The sequence below is a fragment of the Hyla sarda genome, chromosome 7, assembly GCF_029499605.1.
Source record: "Hyla sarda isolate aHylSar1 chromosome 7, aHylSar1.hap1, whole genome shotgun sequence".
Taxonomy (NCBI): domain Eukaryota; kingdom Metazoa; phylum Chordata; class Amphibia; order Anura; family Hylidae; genus Hyla; species Hyla sarda.
Window position 1 is genome coordinate 210489706 of NC_079195.1, and position 26589 is coordinate 210516294.

At 43.8% G+C, this 26589-nt stretch overlaps 1 protein-coding gene across 5 annotated transcripts in view; it reads left to right on the forward strand.

Moving 5' to 3' along the window:
* The first annotated feature begins 3122 nt into the window (after positions 1–3122).
* Positions 3123–26589, forward strand: part of LOC130283282 (atrial natriuretic peptide receptor 1-like) — an 84331-nt gene continuing 60864 nt past the window's right edge. The window contains exons 1-5 of one of the 5 annotated variants that reach the window (XM_056532524.1): positions 3123–3423; positions 7450–7540; positions 8857–8989; positions 16723–16846; positions 19308–19412. In XM_056532524.1, the coding sequence (XP_056388499.1) occupies positions 3376–3423; positions 7450–7540; positions 8857–8989; positions 16723–16846; positions 19308–19412 (501 nt within the window). In that variant the 5' untranslated portion in view covers positions 3123–3375. Of the gene's footprint in view, positions 3424–7240; positions 7316–7449; positions 7541–8856; positions 8990–12511; positions 12630–16722; positions 16847–19307; positions 19413–26589 lie in introns of those variants that run through there. The other 4 variants (XM_056532523.1, XM_056532526.1, XM_056532525.1 and 1 more) reach the window with 4 other exon arrangements.

Genomic DNA, 26589 nt, shown 5'->3' on the forward strand with positions numbered 1-26589 from the left:
ACCTAAAAACTGTAAGATACAACAAGGAAAAAAATGTTTTTCCCACAGCAAGTGGAATTTCAAAATATACGGATAAAGCCATAAAGGCCTGAAGCAAATACAAGCAGGAGAGTCTGATCTACTGATAAAAAGAACATTTCCAAATAATAAACTAATCTAACATCAGGTATCTTCGCTTTAAAGAGGGGTACTCCCATGCCCGAGCCTTCTGAACAACCAGTTCAGAAGCTTTGGAGCAGCGGCGGCAGCCGCGACGTCACCCCCCCCCCCCCTCTCGTGACATCACGCCACACCCCCTCCATTGATGTCTATAGGAGGGGGCGTGACGACAGTCACGCCCCCTCCCATAGACATCAATAGAGGGGGCGTGGCGTCACGAGGGGGGGGGGGGGCGTGAAGTTGCGACCGCTGCCGCTGCTCCAAGCCTTCTGAACCGGATGTTCAGAAGGCTCTGGCATGGAGTACCCCTTTAAGCACCTAATACAGAAATATACAAAAAATCTACAGAAATAATAATAATAAAAAAATAATTAAAAGATAAAGTAAAGCCCATAGGCAAACTTCTATAAAAAACTTAAAAAAAAATTAATTGCCATCAAAATGAAAACAAGAAGGATCAAATTATTTGGGGTGAATGGGAAGAAGCTGAAATTATGATTTAAAAGGGTACTCCGGTGCTCCAGCTAGTGTTGAGCGGCATAGGCCATATTCGAATTCGCGAATATTCGCGAATATATGGACGAATATTCGTCATATTTTCGCATATTTTCGCATACGCGACAATTCGCGTATGCGAAAATTAACGTATGTGGAAATTATCATACGCGAAAATTTGTATATGCGAAAAGTAGCATATGCGAAAATTTGCATATGCGAATATTCGCATATGCGAATTTACGCACGCCAGTCTCACACAGTAGTATTAGGGCCTTCTTTACACCACACAAGCTGGAAGCAGAGAGGGATGATCACTGTGATGTGTATTGTGAAGAAAAAAACAAAAAAAAACGAATATTCGTAATTACGAATATATAGCACTATATTCGCAAAATGAAAAAATATTCGCGAGCGACACTAGCTCCAGCGTCCTGAACATTTTGTTTAGAACGCTCGGAGCCGGTGACCATGATCATGACGTCACAGTCACGTCCCCTTGTGACGTCACACCACGCCCCCTCTATTCATGTCTATGGGAGGGGGGGTGTCGCCTTCCATAGAATGGAGGGGGGCGTGGCTTGACGTCCTGAGGGCATGTGGCCGTGACGTCATGACCCCTGCTGCAGGAATGCGTTTGTTTAGAAAGCCAGGTGCTGAGGGAGATGGGGAGATGAGGTAGCGGATAGACATGAATGGAGGGGGCGCGTCATGATATCATGAGGGGGCGTGGCTGAGGCATCTTGATCACGGGCTCTGAGCGTTCTGAACAAAATGTTCAGAATGTTGGAGTACCCCTTTAGCTAAGCTCCTGGTTCTGGCCACGACTTGGTCGACCAATCAGGAGCGACCCCGCGGCCAACGTGCTTAAAGGCCATCTACAATAAAGTATAAAAAATGATCAGCAAGGGGAAGGGGGCATTAAAAGCTACTCTTTGCTGGTGACGCTCTACTATGACTAATAAAGAGATTCATATGTGCGGACCCCACTATGGCAACCATAAGCCCTAATAGAGGTAAGAGGTAATTAAAAGATACATTGTTTGTAATTAACAAATTACGTGTGTACAAAAGTCCCAAAAGGAGGGACTCAGGAATGAGCAGCTGTTGGGATCAGGATTCTATTTCCCTAAAGTCACATTTAAGTGTCTTTTATACTCTCTATAGTATCATTACAGACAGTGGTTTACAGTAATCTCTATATCTCCTTTACATCTTTCCTACCGGTGAGAAAAAACATCAGCTTAAGAAGATCGTGAGCGATAAGGCGGCAAACCTGAACTAGGGCAAAGAACTCGGTGAGTCGGAGAGTGAGTCATTGTCATAGACATACAGAACGTGTAGGAACAAAGCACGAGAGCAGAAGAATAAGATCTTACTCCTTCTATGTCAGAAGTCTCAAACTCGCAGCCTGCAAGCCATTTGGGGCCCGCAGAACAAAAATAGGCAGCCATGTAGGAAGGCCAGGTATGTACATAGTTAGGTAGCCAGGTATGTTGGTAGGTAGCAAGATATGTTGGTAGGTAGTTAGGCAACCAGGTATGTAGGTAGTTAGATAGCCAGGTGTGTAGGTAAGTAGTTAGGTAGCCCGGGAGTTATTCAAGTAGATAGCCAGCACCCCCTCCACCCAGTGTCAGATCCTGAGTCTAGTCTCGGGAGGGGCATTATGAAAAAAACCCTATGTAGTTAGTAGGTAGTAGGGATCGACCGATTATCGGTTTGGCCGATATTATCGGCCGATATTCACGATTTTGGACGTTATCGGTATCGGCAATTACCTTAACCCCACCCATTGGCTCCACCTTTGACACATCCCACCTTCCTACTGGGGTGACAGACTGTAACAAACCTCCTCGTCATGTAATCACCTTACTACTGGGGTGACACATGGTTACACCCCCCTCTGTAACACCCCCCTTCCTGCGAAGGTGGTGCTGGCTGGGCGGGTGCTTCGGATGCTGGCTTCTAACTTTCTTGCAGCAGGCAGAGCGGCGCCCCATCAAGAAGATGCTCTAGGCGGCTGCCTATTCTGCTTATAGGTAGAACCGGCCCTGGCCACAGTTTAAGAACACTGCCCTAATAGATCATAACCCCAGGACCTGTCTGCAGGAGACAACCCCTTTAAGCAAACCAGATACCAATTGGTGAGATGGAACTTATGTCCACTGGGATCTTTGATCCTCCTCTAGGTCTCCAATGCAAATCATTATAATGGGTTGAGCTCAACGTTCATGTTATTTGTGGATTACAACCCTAGAAGGTGAATCTCACCGCGTTCATCTCCATATCCTTCCCAACCTAAAGCCTCCATCTCTTAAAGATTTAGCCGTTGCTCTTACTCTTCCTCCTCCATGTCCTCCTCCTCGGAGCCTCCTGCACACATTACATTGTGGACTATGTCTAATATTTGGAGATGTTTTTCCTAAAAATGTTCTTGGTACCTTCTATGATAACCTGCCCCTTCATTTCCTCAAGAACTTGACTTGAATCATCTGACGCTGCTTATTGGATTGGATTTAAGACAAATAAAGTCGACATCTAAAAGATATTTCTTCTTGGACATATATGTTGTCTCCATCAAATGCCTGGACCTCAAGACGGGTGAAGTCTAGGAACCAACATCTAAATTGGCGTAACTCTACGATAGATACGAGTGCCATAATTTATCATTGAAGTTCTATCTGGCTTGTAGGATCGGTACATGGTGAACCTCTCGTCCAAATGCAGCTGTCATTATTGTTCGGATCACATCTGCTCCTCTTCTTCAAGGTAAGTGAGACCATTGATGGACTGAACAGAAGGGGAGATTTATCAAAACCTGTCCAGAGGAAAAGTTACTGAGTTGCCCATAACAAACAATCAGATCGATATAGAGGATAGAAGAAGCGATCTGATTGGGGAATTTATCAAACCATTTCGGCCTCGTTCACATTGCCGTTCGCATCCATCTCATTAAAGGGGTGCTCCACTGGAAAACATTTTTTTTAAATCAACTGGTGCCAGAAAGTTAAACAGATTTTAAATTACTTCTATTAATAAAATCTTAATCCTTCCAGTCCTTATCAGCTGCTGTATGCTCCACAGGAAGTTCTTTTCTTTTTGAATTTCCTTTCTGTCTGACCACAGTGCTCTCTGCCGACACCCCTGTCCATGTAAAGAAACTATCCAGAGAAGGAGAGGTTTGCCATGGGGATGTTCTCCTACTCTGGACAGTTCCTGATATGGACAGAGGTGTCAGCACTGTGGTCAGACAGAAAGGAAATTCAAAAAGAAAATTACTTCCTGCTGATCATACAGCAGCTGATAAGTACTGAAAGGGTTAAGATTTTTTTTTTAATAGAAGTAATTTACAAATCTGTTTTACTTTCTGGCACCAGTTGATTTAAACAACATGTTTTCCAGTGTAATACCCCTTTAACCCCTTAAGGACTGATCCATTTTTTACCCTAATGACCAGGCTCTGTTTTTTATTTTATTTTACATGTGTCTCTTTAAATGTTAATAACTTTAGAACGCTTTTTCTGAGCGGAGCGATTCTGAGATTGTTTTTCGTGACATATTGTACTTTATATAAGTGGTGCATTTTTGTTCACACATGCAGCATTTTTTGTGAAAAACTCCAAAATATTGTGAAAAACTGGAACATTTCTGGTGTTTTTTTTTTTTTATATTTCTTTATGGTGTTCACTGCACAGTAAAAGTGATGTTCTATTTATTCTGTGAGTTGGTACGATTGTGGCGATACTCATTTTATATTGCTTTTTATGTTTTTTTTCCTTTTCTGAGCAAAATTCTTTTTTTCCCCTTTTTTGTGTTATCATTTCCGACAGCCGTAACTTTTTTATTTTTTGTCCTACACCATTGAACAAGGTCTTATTTTTTGCGGGACAAGCTGTACTTTTAATTGTTATAATTTTTGCGATACATGCTACCTTCTGATCTTTTTTATTCCACTATTTGCACCAAAATTGGCAAATTTTGCTCCGCTTTTTTGTTGATTTTTTTTAACGTCGTTCACCATGCAAGATAATTTACATTATAGCTTTATAGTACACGTCATTACAGAGGTGGCAATACCTAGTATGTATATTATTTGTGTTTTATTTTTTTTTTTATCATAATACATGGCTTTTGTTGGGAAAGGGGCATTTATTTTATTTTTTTTAACATTTTATACTTTCATTGAAGAACCTTTTATAATTTTTTTTTTCCACTTTTTACAGCTTATACTATGCTGCAATACATTTGTACTGCAGCACAGTATGACCTGAGGAGCTGCCCACACTACAGCCTCTGGCTGTATCTCACAGGCTTCCATAACAGGCATACAGGAGGTCATCATCTGACCTCCTGCTGCCATAGCAACCAACGGCGACCCGCGATCATATCACGGTGCCGCTGTTGGTGAACAGAGGGAGCACCCGCCTCCTGTCAACACCATAGATGCCGTGATCTGATCAGGGTTGATCACGGCATCTATGGGGTCAATGCTGCCGGGACCAACGCGATCGCGGCCCCGGCAGCTGTGATTGACAGCCGGGTTCCGCAGGCGATCTCCTGCGGCACAGAGCAGGAGATCACTAGGACGTATGCATATGTCAAGTTGCGCTAAAAAGCTAGCAACTTGGATGTATGCATATGTCCTGGACGGAAAGAGGTTAAGGGTCTGATCAGCTGTTTTCTTTTTTTTTGCCTGAAACGGGTCAGATGCAGACAGCTACAACCGGTTTCCGACGGACCCCATTCACTTGCATTGGGGTCCGTCGGTGATCCGGTAATTTTACAGGAATTTAGCGGAGAAAAAAATAGTGCTTGCACTATTTTATTTTTCTGCTGAACTCCCGTCCTGCTGGCCAAATTACCGACAGAACTCCGAATCGCGGAGTCTGACGTCAATGTGAACGAGGCCTAAAACTGCATTTCTGTCTAAAAATTTGTCGCTTGAAAAGTTGCAAGTTGGCCCCGTGCGACATTTTCAGCGACATTTCATTTAGAACGTTTATATTTCCCGACCATGAAGTGTTCTTATCTAGAGCCCCTTGTGCAGTGGTCACTGATTTATCACGTGCAACGTGGAATGTCGCAGAATGATCGCAAGAATGTCACACGGGCCAGATTTAGGAGTTATCACAGGGCAGCTCATTGGTTCTGTGCGACCATTGTATTAAAGGGGTAGTCCAGTGATGAAAAACGTATCCCCTATCCTAAGGATAGGGGATAAGTTTCAGATCGCGGGGGGTCTGACTGCTGGGGCCCCGACTCGCTGGCCAAATAGCACGTGTTGACCACAGCACGAAGTGGCGGATGACACACCCCCTCAATACATCGCTATGGCAGAGCCGGAGATTGCCGAAGGCAGCTCTCCGGCTCGGCTCTGCCATAGAGTTGTATTGAGGGGGCGTGTCAGCCGCCACTTCATGCTGTGGTCAACACGTGCTATTTGGCCAGCGAGCCGGGGCCCCATACAGAGAGATCGCGGGGGCCCCCAGCGGTCGGACCCCCCGCGATCTGAAACTTATCCCCTATCCTTAGGATAGGGGATACGTTTTTATGCTTATGCTAATTTTTGTATATACTAATTTTCGCATACGTGAATTTTTCGCATATGCGTCGCATGCTCGTAATATTCGCGTTTTATTTTCGCATATGCGAATATTCTCGTATAAGAAAATTAGCACAAGCAGAAATTCTAATATACGAAAATTAGCTAATACAAATTTTCGTATATGCGAAAATTCGCACGTCAGTCTCAAACAGTAGTATTTAGAGCCTTATTCGTTAATATCGCACATTCGCGAATTCGCGGATATAGCACTATATATTCGCAATTACGAATATTCGTTTTTTTTTTTTTATAGTACACATCACAGTGATCATCCCTCTCTGTTTCCAGCTTGTGTGGTGTAAAGAAGGTTCTAATACTACTGTGTGAGACTGGTGTGCGAATTTTCGCATATGCGAATGTTTCGCATATGCGAAAATAAAACGGGAATATTGCGGTTATGCAAATATATGACGAATATTCGTCCATATATTCGCGAATATTCGCGAATTCGAATATGGCCTATGCCGCTCAACACTAGTCAATATCAGGGTATATTCACACGGCAGAATTTCCGCTTGTGGAATTCTGCCTCAAATTAAATCCCATGGACTTCTATGGGTTTCCGCACTTGTGGAAATTCAGAAGTGTGAATGGGAGTGCGGAATCCCATAGACGTCTATGGCCTTTAATTTGAGGCGGAATTACGCAAGTGGAAATTCTGCCGTGGGAATAGACCCCCACTGTGATTGTCTGCAGCGATTATCTGATATGTCATGTCATTGCTGAAGTTAGGCAAAAAGGCACTAAGAGGGGCCAGGTAAGCACAATGGGGGAGATTTATCAAAACCTGTGCAGAGGAAAAGTTGCTCAGTTGCCCATAGCAACCTATCCGATCGCTTCTTTCATTTTTCACAGGCCTTCATAAAAATGAAAGCAGCAAGCTGATTGGTTGCTATGGGCAACTGGGCAACTTTTCCTCTGCACAGGTTTTGATAAATCTCCCCCAATAGCAGTAAAACTGTCGTTTTTTTTTGTTTTTGTTTTTATTGTGATTTGTGCAGCTTAAGGAAAATGGCACAATTTTTGCTGCAACTTCAGAAGAATTGCTAGAAAAAGGTTGCAAAAAAATGCGGCACAACTGCAAAGTGTGAACGCCTAACAAATCTTAACACAATTTTAATGCTGCAAAATTCTGAGAATGTAGATGAAATTTGTACAATCAAATGTATTTGTCATTCTTTTACTTACAGATCACTTCTGCCTGGCATGACCTTGATAATACGGAATTCGACTGCTGGCCCAATGATCAGCCCAATGAGCAGAATATGATTGACTGTATGGGTATGTATGATGAGCAGTTAAAGGGGTACTCCGGAGGGGGGGGGGGGGGGAATTCAAACCAGCTGGTGCCAGAAAGTTCTACAGATTTGTAAATTGTTTCTATTTAAAAATCTTAATTCTTCCAGTACTGATCAGCTGCTGTATGCTCCACAGGAAGTTGTGTAGTTTTTTCCAGTCTGACCACAATACTCTCTGCTGCCACCTCTGTTCGTGTTAGGAACTGTCCAGAACAAGAGCAAAGCCCCATAGCAACCTTTTTTTGTTCCTCTGGAATACCCCTTAAGGGGGTATTCCGCCCATAGACATCTTATCGCCTATCTAAAGGATAGGGGATAAGATGTCTGATCGCTAGGGGCCCGCTGCTGGTACCCCCCGGGATCTCCGTGCAGCACCTGGCATTATGTGCGAGGCTGCTACTCCAGTCTCGGACACCTCTGAGTTTCCTAGACTGGAGACATGACGTCACACCACGCCCCCTCCATTCATGTCTGTGGGAGGGGGCGTGACGGCTGTCACGTCCTTTGGATAGGGGATAAGATGTCTATGGGCAGAATACCTCTTTAAAGGGGTACTCCGGTGGAATTTATTTATTATTATTATAATTTTTTTTTTTATCAACTGATGCCAAAAAATTGAATGGATTTGTAAATTACTTCTATAAAAAATTCTTCATCCTTCCAGTACTTATTAGCGTCTTTATACTACAGAGGAAATTCTTTTCTTTTTGGATATCTTTTCTGTCACAACCACAGTGCTCTCTGCTGACACCTCTGTCTGACATGGACAGAGTTGTCAGCAGAGAGCACTGTGGTCGGGACAGAAAAGAAATCCAAAAAGAAAAGAATTTCCTCTGTAGTATACAGACGCTAATAAGTACTGGAAGGATTAAGATTTTTTAATAGAAGTAATTTACAAATCTGTTTAACTTTCTGGCATCAGTTTCTTAAAAAAAAAAAAAAGTTTTCCGCCAGAGTACCCCTTTAAGTGAGTCATGTAGTGGCGGCTCCTCTTAAAATGGTATGTTTCCTTTAAATTCAAACAAACATACCCTTTTAAGAGGAGCCACTACTTGTGTCCATTTAAAACAACATTTAGGACCACATAGCACATGTTTGTGTTCAGTCTTTCAGAGTGAGAGACCATTTTTGTAGCACATCTGGCTAATAAGAGGGTAATAAAGATCTACAGCTCCAATCATGCCCTGCCAGGTTTCCCATTGGGAATGGTGTTTTGTAGCAACTTAAAATTCTAAAAGTTCCCTTTTCAATAATTTAACATCCATTGGGGGTGATTGATTCCAGCTTCCTCTGTTGCAGGGTTGGAGATGGACTGGATTGACAGGCCTCCTGCCAAGGTGATAGCCGGACAGGACTTCAATGTTAGTTACACAGTTTGGGTACCAGATAGTTTTTACCAGAAGGCCGTGGAACAAAACATTCTCAAATTCAGGTGAGTGCTATACATTTGAGTTCTATACAAATATTTTTACGTTCTTTTCCATTTCAGTTTTATCACAGATAGTCTTATAAAGGATTCAACTACACCACATCATCAACCATACTGATCGAAACCAAAGTGGCAGAATTAGAATTATATACATATGTGTTGTATATAAGTGCTCATGTTTGTTTGCTCCTTTGACTACCCTTTGGTGTGGTTATGGCGGGTGGGGGGTTGTGGGTTGTTAGGGGCTTTTTTTCTGTTTGTTTTATTCCGTTCCATAGGTGGTATTGCTATCTTCCCTTTGGCCATCTGCCTTTAGCTGAGATGGGCTGGTATTGCCCCCACTTTGGGTTGGTGGCTGGTGGGATGCAGCCTTATAATGCTTCACTGGTACTTGTTTTGGACTTGGCCCTCTGGGTACCTGGCCATCTTTACATGTCTATTTGTCTTTCCTCTTGGTCAGCTTCCTTTCTAGCTGTTCCTATTGTCTGTCTCCCCCTGTTTTGCTCTTCTCTTGCCTTTTCTCTTAATGCACGACAAGATCTCCCACTACCTTACCCTCCATAAACTTCCCTCTTTATCCTCTGATGCATGGGATCACCTTGAATTGCCGCTGGAGCTTGAGGAGCACTTTTTAGATCTTGCCCTGTCGCATTAGGCTATGGGTCCACAATTTCATCATCGTATCATGGCCCATCATCAAGTTGCGACAGCGCAGGTGAAGGTTAATGGGACTCTTTCTGAGCCTTTTACCATCCACAATAGGACACGACAAGGCTGCCCTCTACCACCTCTATGTTATTGCCATGGAATACCTGGCGGTAGCTCTGCGACAGAACGATTCTATCACTGGCCCGTCCCTGAATACTAGCTGTTATAAACTTTCCCTTTTTGCAGACGACCTGCTCCTCTATGTCACTTCCCCGTTAGTTTCCCTTCCTGTTACTTTAGCTGAATTTGAAGAATATGGCGCCCTCAGCAGTTTTAAAGATAACACCCATAAGTCGGAACTCCTCAACATCTCTCTCTCCTCAGTGTTGTTTGGACAGGTCTCCTCCCTTTTCCCTTTCAAGACTTTGCCCAGTCTTCTTCGTTATCTTGGTATGATAGAGGGTATGATGCAAAGGGCAGAGGGAATTACCCTAGGGGCAAATGGCATTAACCCCTTGTATTCGTGATGCCAGGGCGTGGTTTATCCTCAATACCACCCGAAGGTATACCGCTAGCTCCTGGGCTAGGCACGGTGGCGATAATTACTCCAACGCCAAGTTACTGATAACGGTAGCTTTACTGAGGGTAGACAGATGGTAAAATCTATACAGTTCAGCCAGGGCCTACGGAGGTGAGCAGTGACTCAGAGACCTTAAGGGCTTGCTGGGACTTGTAGTAGATGGGGTCAATTTAATGCAGGCCACGTTGACTTGACAAATGATGACTGTGACTGACTTGACTGATGACTGACAATACTGAGACTGTGGTTACTTGTAGCTGCTTGTGGCTGCAGACTGGACTTGAGGCCTCCTATGACTCTGGACTCTCTCTAGGACTTGACTTGACCTCAGCAAAGACTTGTAAGGAAAGAGAGAGAAGCTCCACCCAGGGCTTATATGGGGGAGACAAGCAGGGAGCCCATAGGTCACCCCTGGAATCACCTGGTCACTGGAACCTCCTGGGTAACAATCACATGACAAGTCACATGGTAAACAGTCTTAAAGAGACAGCACTTTCTGAACACATTCCATGGTATAATACATTAGAAACATATTTACATAGGGTGACAGATGCAGGGGGGCCAGGGGACACTGTAGGGAGGCTGCCTGACAGGGCAGCAAGGGTACGGGGTAACACCACCTGTACTGGGCCACCTCATTGGTATTTACTGCTTATCTCAATACTCTTTTTGAGGTCAACTACCTCCCGTTATTACGGGTCCTTGAATGGGACCTTAGCTCCTGGAGCACCCTCACTCTTTCATGGTTTGGTAAAATGACTGTGATTAAAATGGACATCCTTCCGCGACTTCTTTATTATATGCAGACGCTCCCCATGCGGATCCCGGCCTGCTTCTTCTCCCGTCTTTGGACTCTAGTGACATGCTTTATCTGGTCTCCGGGAGGACCTTGCCTCCGTCACGCGCTGCTTGTCCGGGGATGGGAGAGAGGGGGGGTGGTCAGTCTCCCAGATTTTCATCTTTATTATATAGCGGTAATCTGCTCCAGAGTTCTTGACTTCTGCCACAATGCCGCCTCGAAGCAGTGGGTGTCTCTGAAGATTGACCTTTCCGTAGTTCACCTGGCGGCCCTCCCTTGCCACCTGACCTCCCCCCCCCCCCCCCCCCCGGGTTCTCGCCCATCTTGCTTAGAATTTCCCTACTTCTCTCGCCTACTTCTTCCTGTCTGGGATTCTCTTCTACTCACCCCTGCCCTTACCTCTAGACCAGGCCCTCTTACCCCTTTGTTCAGTAACCCTGGCCTTCCCTCTGACCTTGAGGTTCTGTCTATTTTAGGTAGTCCTGATGCCCCTTGTCCTTGCCTTCGGGCTGTCCTCCAGAACAGGTCCTTGATTCCCTTGGAGTCTCACCCTTCGACCTCCCCGGGAAGCTGGTTCACATATGAACGGCTTCGTTCCTACTATTTATCCCTTCATCCCAAGACGCAACTGCATCGCCTGTTAACGGTGTTTGAACGGCTCTGTGTTTTAGATTCCCCCCCCCCCCTTACATACTGTATCCTTGGTCTATGGAGTGCTGCGGGGATTGGTGGAGATGCCTTTGAAACCGGCTTACTTGCTTAAATGGGAATCTGATTTGGGAAGGGAGTTTTCTGAGGTGGAGGTAACTCGAATGTTTACCTTGACTCATAGAGCCTCTCTTTTGTCCAGCAACCAAAAAAGTGCCCCAAGAGGAGGGGAGGGTATATCTGACACTAAGCAACAATTGTGCCCATAACCCACTAAATTCCTCCTAATCCCTACTCTTATAAAACATAACTTTTATTTAAATTAAACCGGGAGAATTATTAAAATCACAACTAGTTCCATTGTATTTAATCCACTATCCTTCCCAGTGTATGTATCACTGTTCCTGTTCAGAACTAGTTTGGGAAGGATATTCAGCACCAACTAGTGCTGACTAATATAGCGAGATTCCAATGCCAGATCGGGCACCTGCAGTGTGCAATGCCTCTCACTTATCCTAATGTGCCAGTGGATACTAGTGCAATTAAAATCGTATCTCTGCTACCATCCTACATGTTTCACCACTATATGTGGCTTTATCAAGGATGGCAGGTAGCAGGATGAATGCTCCGTGTGTCAGCTCGGGCTTTTATGCCCTCCGAGTCTGACGTCATGGCCAATTAGTCCGCACTTGTTGCACAATAGAACTGCAACACCAATCACTATGTTCTTTACCTGTAAACATACACACCTTCATAGACGCTGTGTCAGTCCCGATCCAATCATTTGTCTAAAATACATACCTCTGGACGTACCGGGCTCCACCCCTGGATTGCATCTGTGATCGTGCACCCGTGGCGCCTAGGTTTGCGCCGCGCATGCGCGTCAACAGCCAATCCATCTCATCTCATCCTTGCCGTCCCGGGTGAAGTGCGCATGGCATCGAACTTAAACTGTTCTTCACACTAAGGTTTCTATGGCGCATGACGTGACTGTTCATTGTTTCTCATCTTGTTTATTCCACGGAGTGTCTGTCCTATATGCGATCTGTCATATGTCAGTTCTAGCCACAGAATCATGATATGTCTCAGCCATATAAATTTCTGGAATCAAAATCAGACTATTCCATTTCAGATATGGTATCAATACTTAATTACAAGGATTACAAAAATTATTACCAGAGTAACAAAAATCATTAAAATTATTATTATTCTATTTTATTTATAACCCATAAATAGTGTTGCTCGCGAATATTCGCGAATATCGCATATTCGCGAATTCGCGAATATTCGCGAATGTTCGCGAATATAGCACTATATATTCGTAATTACGAATATTCGTTTTATTTTTTTTTTTTTATCATCCCTTTCTGCTTCCAGCTTGTGTGGTGTAAAGAAGGCTGTGTGAGACCGGCGCACGTATTTTCGCATACGCGAATTTTCGTTTATGTTAATTAAGGTTTATGCTAATTTTCGCATGTGTTAATTTTCGCATGTGTTAATTTACGCATAGGCGAAATTAAATCGGGAATATTACGAATATGCGAATATTCGCCAAAATATGACGAATATTCGACCATATATTCGCGAATGATCGCAAATTCGAATATGGCCTATGCCGCTCAACACTAGTGTTGCTCTCGAATATTCGCAATTCGAATATTATTCGCGCATATCGCATATTCGCGAATTTGCGAATTTCGCGAATATAGCGCTATATATTCGTAATTACGAATATTCGTTTTTTTTTTGTTTGTTTTTTTTTTCTTCACAGTACACATCACAGTGATCATCCCTTTCTGCTTCCAGCTTGTGTGGTGTAAAGAAGGCTGTAATACTACTGTGTAAGACTGGCGTGCGGAAATTCACATATGCGAAAATTATCATATGCCAATTTTCGCGTATGCTAATTTTGTATATGCTAATATTCACATGATAATTTTCGCATACGCGAATTTGCGCATATGCGAAAATTAAACGAGAATATAACGAATATGCGAATATTCGCGGATATATGACGAATATTCGTCCATATATTCGCGAATATTCGCGAATTCGAATATGGCCTATGCCGCTCAACACTACTCAACACTACCCATAAACCATTTTATTTATAACCCATACCAAAGTTATAGAGAATATTGATCCATTATTTCATTTTATTTTGATTCTATTTAGATTTTATTTATTCTAAATTTATTTTAATCTAGATTGATTTCATTTTCTTTGTTTTGGCCTTTTATTTTATTTATCTCCTCACATCCTTGATGCTCTTATAATATCAATTATATGTTTACTATGTAGTCATTTCATTCATTTCCGTCCTTGTTGTTACTACAATAAATATGGTGTTCCTAGACTTACCAGATACACCAATTATATTTAATTATACATATGACATATATGTTAATATATGGCCAAGGGTCATAAAAATGGCGGCTCATGTGGAACTGGTGTATAATAATTTTGGATCAATTCTAATCAATTGGTCATGTGCGATTTCATATGTAAATGGAGCATTCACTTATATCCTCTCTGTTTTGTTTCCTTTTTCTTATTTCTTTATTCTATAAATCCCATATCACAACTGTTATTCAGATGAATGGTGTAAAGGTGAACCCCTCATTTAATCCCAAGGGGTTCAAACTCTTTAGGTGAAGATCCACTTTGCCTCTTCCTTCAATAAGATCTTATCCAGGTTTCCTCCTCTTGGACCCATTTTAATTTACTGTATACCGAAAAACTGTAGATCTTTCGGATTCCCTTTATGTTTGGTCCAAACATGTCTTGCCAGGGAAGTCTCGACGGGCGCACGATCACAGACGCGATCAGGGGGTGGAGTCCGGTACGTCCGGAGGTATGTATCTTAGATAAATGATTGGATCGGGACTGACACGACTTCTATGAAGGTGTGTTTGTTTATAGGTAAAGAACATAGTGATTGGTGTGACAGTTCTATTGTGCAACAAGTGAGGACTAATTGGCCATGACGTCAGACTCGGAGGGCATAAAAGCCCGAGCTGACACACGGAACATTCATCCTGCTACCTGCCATCCTTGATAAAGCCACATATAGTGGCGAAACATGTAGGATGGTAGCAGAGATACGATTTTAATTGCACTAGTATCCACTGGCACATTAGGATAAGTGAGAGGCATTGCACACTGCAGGTGCCCGATCTGGCATTGGAATCTCGCTATATTAGTCAGCACTAGTTGGTGCTGAATATCCTTCCCAAACTAGTTCTGAACAGGAACAGTGATACATACACTGGGAAGGATAGTGGATTAAATACAATGGAACTAGTTGTGATTTTAATAATTCTCCTGGTTTAATTTAATTTAAATTAAGCAAAAGTTATGTTTTATAAGAGTAGGGATTAGGAGGAATTTAGAGCCTTATGGGCACAATTGTTGCTTAGTCTCTTTTGTCCAGGATACAAGAACAACATTTAAAAATTCTTTCTAGGTGGTATAGTTGTCCTGACCGCATACATGCTATCTTTCCATCTGCTCCGGCGACCTGCTGGCGTTGTGGTCGGGAGATAGGTACCTACCTGAACACCTGGTGGTCCTGTCCGCTTCTCCTACCTTTTTAGGAAGCTGTCTTCTTTAGTGTTGAGCGGCACAGGCCATATTCGAATTCGCGAATATTCGCGAATATATGGACGAATATTCCTCATATATTCGCGAATATTCGCATATTCGTAATATTCGTGCTTTATTTTCGCAAATGCGTAAATTCGCGTATGCGAAAATTTACATATGCGGAAAATTTGCATAGCCAAAAATTAGCATAAACGAAAATTCGCATTTGCGGAAATTATCATACACAAATGTTCGTATATGCGAAAATTTGCACGCCAGTCTCACACAGTAGTATTACAGCCTTCTTTACACCACACAAGCTGGAAGCAGAGAGGGATGATCACTGTGATGTGTACTGGGAAAAAAAAAAAAAAAAAAACAATATTCGTAATTACGAATGTATAGCGCGAAATTCGCGAAATTCGCGAAATCGCGAATATGCGATATTCGCGAATAATATTCGAATTGCAAATATTCGCGAGCAACACTAGTCTTCTTGCTTTATAACATGGTCTCCTCGTGCGCCATTCTTTTTAGCCCCGATGTAGCTCTTCTTCCCCTCCTGCCTGGATCTCTTTCCTTGGCACAGAAAGGCCTCCTGAGACATTTTCTGGGTGCCGCCAGGGCTGTTATCCCCCGGCACTGGAAAACAACAGCCTCTCAGCTTTATGGGCACCTTTTATGGGCACCTTGGGACCGTTTTCGGGAGTCACCTGGCTTCCTAGGATGGCTGCAGTAAGTCGTCTGTTTCCATAGGATCTCTTTCTCATGTGTTTTCCATATGAGACCTACCCTCCCTTCCCTTCCCTCCCCTCTACTTTTCCCTTTCCCTCTTACCCTCTTTCCTCCTTTCTTTCTAACCACTGCCCCTCTCTTGTCTCTTTTCCCCTCTTTCTTTCTTAATTTTTGTTTCTTAGTTTGTACTCCTCTGTCCTTAAGGGTTATTTATCCAAGACTTATTGTCTCATATAATCCCAGAGGTTTGGAGTACTAGGGGTATCACCCCTTTCCTCCTGGGATATGTGTAAATATTTCTTGATGGGTTAACCCCTGATGTTTCTTCTCCCTGGGAGATATTATTCCTGTGTGAGATTCTTATACATGACCATGAGTCTGTTATTTATCATTGTTTTGTTGTTCTGTTTCTTCTGAAAACTTTAATAAAAACAGATTTACCATTGAAAAATGGAATCGGAATTTCCACGGCAGATGTTTCTGCCGCAGAAATTCTGCCATGTGCGCGGTGCAGCAGAATCCCAGTGAAAACATTAGGACTCCGCAACAGAATTTCAGAGCAGAGTGTCTTCGCCGGATTCCGCTCGAAAATTCTGCCGCGTGAACGAGGCCTTAAAAGTTAATTTACCATTGCGTGTAATGGATGAGTGAGAGCATTGCAGTAATGGATTATTTCTGTAGTCTCTTTTATTCTATAGTATGTGACAAATAAATTATATGTATATAAATATGTATTTTTAGTAATGCCAGTGAAGCTAAAAAATTTTGCGAAGAGGTTGAATGTCCAGCAGACTGGAAATATGCTAGTGCCGAAAACTGCTGTATCTACCATGCAAATATCCACTCCTGTCCACTGGCTTTTATGGTTAGTATCTATTTATCTATCCCATGTCTATCTATCTATCTCATATCTATCTATCTATCTATCTCATATCTATCTATCTCATATCTATCTCATATCTATCTCCTATCTATCTCATATCTATCTATCTATCTATCTTATATCTATCTATCTACATCATATCTATCTCATATCTATCTATCTCATTTCTATTTATCTCCTATATATCTATCTATCTCATATCTATCTATCTTATATCTATCTATCTACATCATATCTATCTATCTATCTCATTTCTATCTATCTCCTATATATCTATCTATCTCATATCTATCTATCTATCTCATATCTATCGATCTCATATCTATCGATCTCATATCTATCTCTCATATCTATCGATCTCATATCTATCTCTCATATCTATCTATCTCATTTCTATCTATCTCCTATCTATCTATCTCATATCTATCTATCTCATATCTATCTATCTCATATCTATCTATCTATCTCATATCTATCTCTCATATCTATCTCATATCTCTCTCATATCTATCTCTCATATCTATCTATCTCATATCTATCTATCTCATTTCTATCTATCTCCTATCTATCTATCTATCTCATATCTATCTATCTATCTCATATCTATCTATCTATCTCATATATCTGTCTGTGGAGGCTAACAGTGTGGCGTGTTGTAGTGTAGTGACAGGGTGTAATAACTGGAATAGAGTTTGTGAAGCCAGGGTAGTGTTAACCTCCACACTCCAAGGATAAACAGCATCCTGGGCCAAGTGCTAGGGAAATAAAGACTACAGATGCAGGGTTATGGAAACAACTTTTACTGAACGTTCTTGCAGGCAGATGTTACAGTCCATGCAATTATAAAAGCAAACTTTTGTAGTGCAATAACTGGGATAAAGTTGCATAGGATGCCACTTTAAATCTCTGGGCTCTCTGGGACTTGTAGTGGTGATCCAGCTTTGACCACTTGACTTGACTGGACATAGCTGAACCTAAGACTGACTGAGAAGAATCTATCTATCTATTTAACTTATATATCTATCTATCTATTTTTCTATCTAAAATATCTTTATCTATATATCTATCTTTCTATCTCAAATCTCTCTTTCTCTCATCCATCTTTCTGTACATCTCATAAATCTATCTATCTCATATATCTATCTCATATATCTATCTATTTATCTATATGAAATATATATCTATCCCATCAAAAACAATCGGAAGTTGCTGCACCGGAATTAGTAAGCGCAGCTTAGGGTGGGTTTATTCTGCGCTTGGTTACGTTTATACCTATTAGACACTTGAAAAGGAAATAACCTATACGTTAATGGATGCTAAAAACAGATGCCGCTGTATACCATGCAGAATGGGTTTTTTATTGACTTACATTATAAAAAGAAAAAAGAAAAAACAGATGGCAATGTTTACTTTTTTTGGAGTACACAATAGCATAGCTGACTATGTTTTTGTATACAGAAAAATTAAACGTACTGTATGGATATAAAAACGCAGTGTGAACCTACTCATACAGTGATCCCTCAACATACAATAGTTTCAACATACAATGGTCTATTCTGGACCATTGTAACTTGAAACCAGACTCAACACACAATGTACAGACAGTTCAGATCTGCGAAACGTGTCGATGGCTGGAAGAACCAACCAATCAGAATGGACATTCTCTGGTAAAAACTCCTGTATTACTGAAGTGCATGCACTGACTGGCTGTCTGGTAGCGCCCCCTACAGTACAGGGACGTATTACATGTTCTGTACTACTATTTACCAGTTTTTTTTAGGACACTGTGTACTGTACAGGACCCTGAAGAAGCTCCTGTCCTCTACATAGAAAGTGATTACAGCTCCCAGCAGATCTTTATTACTTTTATATGTAAGGACTGGCTTTATCTGTATTAGTTATTTACTTATTTCTATTTAATCCTCACTTTTTTCCTATTTTTGGATGACATTTTTGGGGGCTTCAGAACCAATAACCTGGTTTCCATTGAGTTATGGTCTCAACATACAATGGTCGTCCTGGAACCAAGTAATATTGTAACTTGAGGGACCACTGTATATAGTTGGAAAATCCCTTTAAAAGTAAGTGTTCACACAGTGACTGACTCATTTGTTTAGGTTGAGGAGGGGAGGAGGGGGGAGGGGGGGTTACTATGCAATCCCAGGATGTAGAGAAGATTAGTACGGACATGTATACATATGAGAGACTAATGACAGGGAACGCTACTAGTCACCCACCGCCGGGGATTCCACCAGTTCCTCTCTTTGTTGTGACTGGTGATGGTGTCTTTTTGGGTCCGGTTTTCCTGAGTTTCGAGGAGATCTCCTGATGTCACCGGAGCTGTAGTATACATTCCTAGGGGTCTGGGAATAAACAATCTTTGATCTGATCAGCTGCTATAGACTCTTACTATGTTGTTTTACCTCTTGTTTTTCCAATACAGAAGCAGCGTGGGATCTGTGGGCCGTGGATCCCGGACGATGGTAAAATAGTCACACATACTGTGTCACAGGCCGGGAAAATGACACAGCTGAACTGGACAGCTAAGGTAAATTCTTCCCCTTAAAGGGGTACTCCACCTCTAGACATCGTATCCCTTTCCAAAGGATAGGGGATAAGATGTCTGATCGCGGGGGTCCAAGGGGCATCACAAGGGGGTGGTGTCACAAGGGGCATGGCATCACATGGGTCATGGCCGTGACGTCATGACCCCTGCCACCTGCTCCAAGCGTTGGTACAGTGTCCATTTTAGGACATCGTCAGTCAGCATCCCGCCTCATCCCTCGGACCAATCGCCATCAGGCATCAGCTGCAACTCCCTCCTTTGTCATCCTAAAGTCTCTCATCCAAAACTCCGTCATCCTTCAGACGAAAAACCATCCTGCCATGTAGCAGAGCCAAGTCAGTGTCGGCTCTCTGCTATACGGGTTCTGCTGTACATGCTATTAAATGTCGACTCTGCTATACAGTGCTGTGCAGTGTCGGCTCCGCTATGCGGCAGGCAGTTGCGTCTGAGGGAGAATCGTCTGAGGCATGACGGCGTTTTGGATGAGGGAGTTGGGGCTGAACGATGACAGCGAGTGGTGTGAGGGAGGAGGCGGGATGCAGTTTTACCTGATGGAGGACGGAGTTGCGGCTGACAACTGACAACGATTGGTCCGAGGAAGAGGCGGGACGCTGTTTTGCATGACGGAGGATGGAGTTGCGGCTGACGACTGACAGCGATTGGTCCGAGGGAGGAGGTAGGACGCTGTTTTGCCTGACGGAGGACGGAGGTATGGCTGAGGACTGACAATGTCCTAAAATGAACACCGTATGTTCGGAACAAAATGTTCCCAATGCTGGGCAGCGAAGTACCCCTTTAAGTCCAGGTAAGGCTATGTTCACACCAACAATAGAGCCGAACGGACCCTTTGCAAATCAATCACCGCCAGGTCCTGATGAATCCTATTGACTTGAATGGGGTGCGTCGGATGTCCATTATTTTAGGAGAGTTGAGCGAAAAAATTACTAAATGTCCACACATTCATCCTAAATAACTGCAAGGCCTTTTTCACATGGTAGAAATATTGGGTGGAATCAGATTCCACTCGGAAATTCCATTGCAACAGATTTGCATTGTTTTCAATTTGATTCTGCTGGATCGGGCACATGGCAGAATTTCTGCAACAGAAACATCTGTTGTTGAAATTCCAATTCTAGCCTCCACAGAAAGAATTGACATGTCTGCAGAATGCGTCCAGAAATTTTCCGGTTGGACTTTCCACCGTGTGAACATAGCCTAAATTTGCAATTTGTCTAAATTCTGCACAGTAAATTTCAGTAAAGTTTATTCCTGTTTGTAAGTTACACGTGTGTCTGTGTGTTGGAGTGTCTCAATTACACAAACACTATCATAGGTTTATCCCCCAGACACCTCACCACGTGTACCCCAGGGTCAAGGGCTTCTTATGGTGTGCATACCCCTATTGACAAAAACTTCTACCAAGGGATCTACAGCAGGGCCGGCCCAAGACATTGTGCTGCCCGGGTCCATGAGTAAAATGCTGCGCCCCCCCCCCCCCAAAAAAAAAAAAAGAAGAAAAAAGCATTAGGTAGGCAGCAGTTCCCCCACATTAGATAGGTAGCATAGATTCCCCACATTAGGCAGCAGTTTCCCCACATTCGGTAGCAGTTTCCCTACATTAGGCAGCAGTTTCCCCACATTAGGTAGCAGTTTCCCCACATTAGGTAGCAAAGTCCCCCCCCCCCCCCCCCCGCGACACACAGACACACACAGACAGACACACAAAGACAGACAGTCACACACACAGACACACTCACCTTGCCTGCGCAGCGCTTCTCCTCTCCAGTGACTTCCTCCTGCGCGGGTCTGCAGAAGAACTTCACTTGCGCAACGTCCCTCGTCAGACCTGGGCCGGCTGACCGCAGGCTCACTGTGGTAAAGTGGCTGCTTTAGAACAGTGAGCAGCTGCTGGTCTGTCCCAACCATGGACCTAGGTGGCACAAAAAAAAGGGGGCAGCAAAGTGCCAACCCTGAAAAGTGCCACCTGGGACCAATGGTCCTACCAGGTCCCATGGTAGGGCTGGCTCTGATCTACAGGGTTAGCAAGCCACAAATCCTTTTTTTTTTATATATATATATTTTTTTATTAACTTTTTCAAAATAATACAAGCCAAAGTCCACAAATGGACGTAACAGTATGGCACAATGGCGTAGACATCCAATAAACCTCGCAAAGTATCAAATCTACCCCCCCCCACCCTCCCCAACTCCCCACCCTTGAACATACGTGGCAACAAAACACATGAGGCGAAGAAGACAAAAAGAATATACTCACAGTTATGAAGAAGCGCAGCATGCCTATTCGACCCCCAAGAAACCAAGGGATAGGTGTGGCTAATTTCCACCATCATCTAATCGTAACCTACCTAATTCTCCTGAGACATCTCTAGTCAGATACCACGTTGCGTCTTTAAATATCGTCATAACCCGTATAATGTCATCTCTAGAGAGGAAAGACTCAATAAAATTTCTCCACTTCTGAAAAAAACCCTTGGCAGATTTCTCTCTTGACCTACCCAACTCAGTCATGTCCATGAACAGATAACGTTTCATCTGCATCAAGACCTCCGGTATGGATGGAACCGAAACTTCCAACCAATGCGCCAGAATACACCTCTTAGCTACCAAGACGAATGTGTGTATCAGCAGAGTCATATTCGTATTCTCCGGTGGAATGTGTAATAAGAGCATAGGTACATCAAAGGGTAAGTGAATTTGCAAATGACGGTTAATGTAGGAAAGTAAAGCCATCCAGAATTCCTCGCTCTTAGGACAGGTAAGTAACCCATGCAGGAGGTCAGTCCGGAAGGCCTCACACTGCGGGCAATGTTCTATTCTATCAGGGTGTTGGGAAGTGTGGGGGAACGAGAAGCCATATGTGGCGTGATGTATGATACGGAATTGGGTTTCTCTCCAAGTTTCGCTTATCGCTGCCTTTTCGCCACCCTTCCAATATGGGTAGAGTCAACTCGGATATATTCAACTTGTCCTCGCAGTATCTGAACAAACGGACATGCAAGGTATCACTACCCTTTCTCTTCACATGCTTATATAATAATGACAAGGAATGATAAGCGGAACTTGACGAGATGAAAGGGTCAAAGGATGTTGAGGCATGTTCCCTGGTCAAGTCCGTGAGCCTAGATTTAAGGAAGTTAATTACTTGACAGTATAGGAGGTAGTGACCGTTCGATATGCCAAACTCACTTCGGAGTTTGGAAAATGTGAGGTAACGAGCTTCCGCACTATGGAACAACTGACCAGCTATTGATATTCCCCTCTCTCGCCACACACGGTACATCTTATTATCCCGACCCTGAGGGAATTCCGGTTGTCCCCACAGCGACATATGTTTGCTAATAGTGAATGGCAGAGACATAGCTGCTCTACAGGCTTTCCAAGCTGCAATAGTGTCTCTCAGAATTAAGCTGGAACGAATCTTTCTGGGGAAGGCTCTGAACATGGTATGTAGCAAAGCCGACAAATCCCAAGGTTCTAACAAAGCCCTCTCCAGAGCGTTATTAGAAAAGGAGTCACTACCTCTCAGCCAATCAATACCATGACGATAGAGACAAACAAAATTATAGTGTCGGACATCAGGGAAGTTAACTCCCCCCTTATCTTTAGGCAATATCAGCTTTCTCAGCGCTATCCTGGGCCGTTTATTGGCCCAAATTAATTTGGTGAATGAAGAATTGAGAAGGTTAACATCCTGATGTCGTAGTAGTACTGGGATCGTTTGAAGAGGATACAATAATTTGGAAAAACTAAGCATCTTAACCAGATGGCAGCGGGCTAACAGAGGAAGCGGGAGAGACACCCATCTGCGCAATTCGTTCACTACCTTCGTAATAAGGGGGGTAAAATTGAGACTGTATAGGGAAGCGGGAGTCCTGCCAACCCAAATCCCTAAGTATTTCACCATTGAGGAGGTCACCTAAAGCTCGAGTGGGAAGTCAGATGCAGCAAGACGTGGGGCGCCAGGGGATAGGTCCAGCAACGCACTCTTACTAACATTCATTCTATAGCCTGAGGCGAGTCCAAAATCAGCGAGTCGCTGAAATACCAAAGGGACATCTCTAACAGGGTGCTCTAAAAATAACAATACGTCATCGGCAAAGAGAGCATGCCCCACCTGGATATCACCCACCCTTATCCCCTGAATGTCCATATCAGTTGCCAAAACTATAGAGAGAGGTTCAATTGCCAGATTAAAAAGCAACGGGGAGAGAGGACACCCCGGTCTCGTACCTTTTTGCGGGACGAACGGGGACGACAAAAACCCTGTCGTAGCTATTCTAACTAGGGGTGTGGAGTACAGAGCATTCAGGTAAGTAAAAAAGGGGCCCTGAAAACCCATATGCCTCAATACCCGCCACAGCCAATCCCACTTGACATAGTCAAAGGCCTTTTCAGCATCTATTGATATTAAGGCCGTTGAAGTGTGGAGGGACGGACGCATATGGATTTCATTTAAGATAGTAATAACTTTTCGTAGATTAGTGACCGTAGAGCGTCCTTTGACAAAACCCACCTGCCTGGGAGAAATTAAACGGGGCAGTACAGAAGCCAATCGGTCGGCAAGAATTTTGGACATTATCTTAATGTCGATATTTATCAACGAGATCGGACGGTATCCATCAGGCGTAAAGTGATCTTTCCCAGGTTTGGGAAGCACCCTAATGTGAGCCGTATTCATGGATTCAGGAATTGGGGTCCCCTGCAGGTAGGCATTATACAACGGAAGCAATGCAGAGGACAACTTGTCACAAAGGATTTAGTAAAAGTCCCCGGTAAAACCATCCGGTCCGGGGGCTTTACTCCCCACTAGTTTTTTAATCCCCTCCTTCCAGTCACTATCTGTGAGCGGAGCGTTTAAAAGCGCAAGCTCATCATCAGACAGTGTCGGAAGATGAGCAGCCCCAATCCAATCTAAAGTGGGAATTTGATTATCAGGTGTCTGCGAGTAAAGGTCTTGGAAATAGTAGCGATGAATATCAGAAATGCATTTCGGATCCCTGTGGCAGCAGCCATGGACATCCTTCATCATTGATATATGAGAATGAGGGAGAGCACCCTTGGCAAAACGAGCCTAGAGCCTCATATTGGGTACGTGAGAATGCCTCCTTCTTTTCCAACCAAACCGAATATGCCGACTTGGCCAGGGACCATGCCTCCCTATTCTGAGATGTGGGTGAATCTGAAAATGAAGTGTACGCCTGTTTAAGAGCTGAACCCAATCGCAGCAGTTGTGCCGCAACCTTTTTTTCAAAGACGTAGTATACGCCAGTATGCGACCTCGTAAAACCGCCTTAGCTGCCTCCCAGAAGAGTTGTGGGTTAGATTTGTGGGCCTCATTATCTGTCACATATTCAGTCCACCAACCCTTGAGCATAGATCTAAAACTGTCGTCTCTTGCTATCCCCGATGGAAATCTCCAAATGTAGTCCGTACCCCTTGGTAATAAATCGGTCAAGTGTAAAGAAATAGGGGAATGGTCCGATATCACCATGTCTTCAATAGACACTCGGTGTACCCGAGACAATAGAGAAGTGGGCGAGAATACATAATCTATTCTCGACCAGGACTCGTGGGCATGAGAGTAATGGCTAAAATCCCTAGCTTCTGGGTGGAGCGTGTGCCAAATATCAGTCATTCCCACCCGAAGGGCCCAATCTGCCAGATAATCATCCAAAGGCCTATGCGCAGGGTTAAGAAGTCTGCCACTCCTCCTGTCTTCCTTCGGGTCCATGACCAAATTAAAGTCCCCCGCTACCACGTTAGTCTGAATCCCACTCCCCAGTATCCGGTGCGTCAAGTCATAAAAAAAAACATCATCTAGTAAGTTTGGGCCATAAACATTTACCACCTCAAATTCCTCTGCTGCAGTTCTCACATGCACCGAACAGATGCGACCGCTCGAGTCATGCGAGGAGGCCAGCACCTCCCCCTGAAAAGATTTACTAATAAGAATGAGTACCCCAGCCTTCTTATTTACCGAGGGAGAACCAACTACTTGACCAACCCACCATTTAGCCATCCTACCATAATCTTGCTCTTCCAAGTGGGTTTCCTGCAAGAGGGCTATATCTACCGACAGGCGTTTCAGGTGACAAAGAACCATGCTGCGCTTCTGAGGGGACCTAAGTCCCTTGACATTCCAGGAGACTATGTGCATTAAGAGAGAAGAAAAGTAGAGTTAGCATAACATGCCTCAACAGTAAATCAGGTGATAACAATCAGGCCAACAACATGAATGAAAAACATTTTCCGTCCCCCAACCCGACTCCCCCCCCAAACAACTCACCCTTGAACACCGATATGCCCTGCAGTAACATAGATTTTTTTTTAAATTAGTATAAAGAAAGCACGTGTGTGTTGTTTATCCCACCCCAGGGTAATCCCCACCACCAGCTACCCATCCCCTCTCCCACCACCATCCTCCCCCTCTACCGCCACGCCCCCCCCCCTAGAACCTCAACTAAAGATAACAAACAATATACAATATACAGGTATACCGGTACCCCCCCCCCCCCCCCTAGCCTCAGATCCCCCCCCCCCCCTAGGTAGAAGGAGGACTAAAGGAAACCTAAAGCATAATCGGTCCATCCTTATGCGTGTACAAACCAACACTATACAAGTGAGCGCCACCCTCAGTCTATCAGCAAAGCAGCTCCAGAGAGGTCCGTAGAGCTTGAGGGGTTCTCAGTCCATGTTAGCTGCAGGCAACCTCCCCAGCGAGGCAAGGGGCAGCTGACAAATAGAAGAAAGAAATATGATGCGCTCATTCCGGGGTCAAGCGGCGTCAGTCAGGTTCCTAGGCCTGGGGGCTTTAGGCGATTGCGGCCAGTCGTCACTGCGAGGCGGGGAAGACCACGAGGTACCTCTGATTCCCGGCTCCCCAGACAGCTCCTGTTGAGAGTTCTGCAAATCTGGGTCCATGCGACGAGGAGGAGTCGCAGCCCCCAGGGGTGGCAAGTCCCGCAGACCACTCGAAGCATCCTCCGGTGTACGAAATGTCCCAATAGATCCGTCAGGGAAGAATATTCTTAGGAGAGCAGGATACATCAATGTGAAGCGTATTCCTCGCTTATGTAGAGAAGTGCAGGTTGGCGCAAATAATTTGCGCTTTCTATAGACCTCGGCAGAAAAGTCCCCA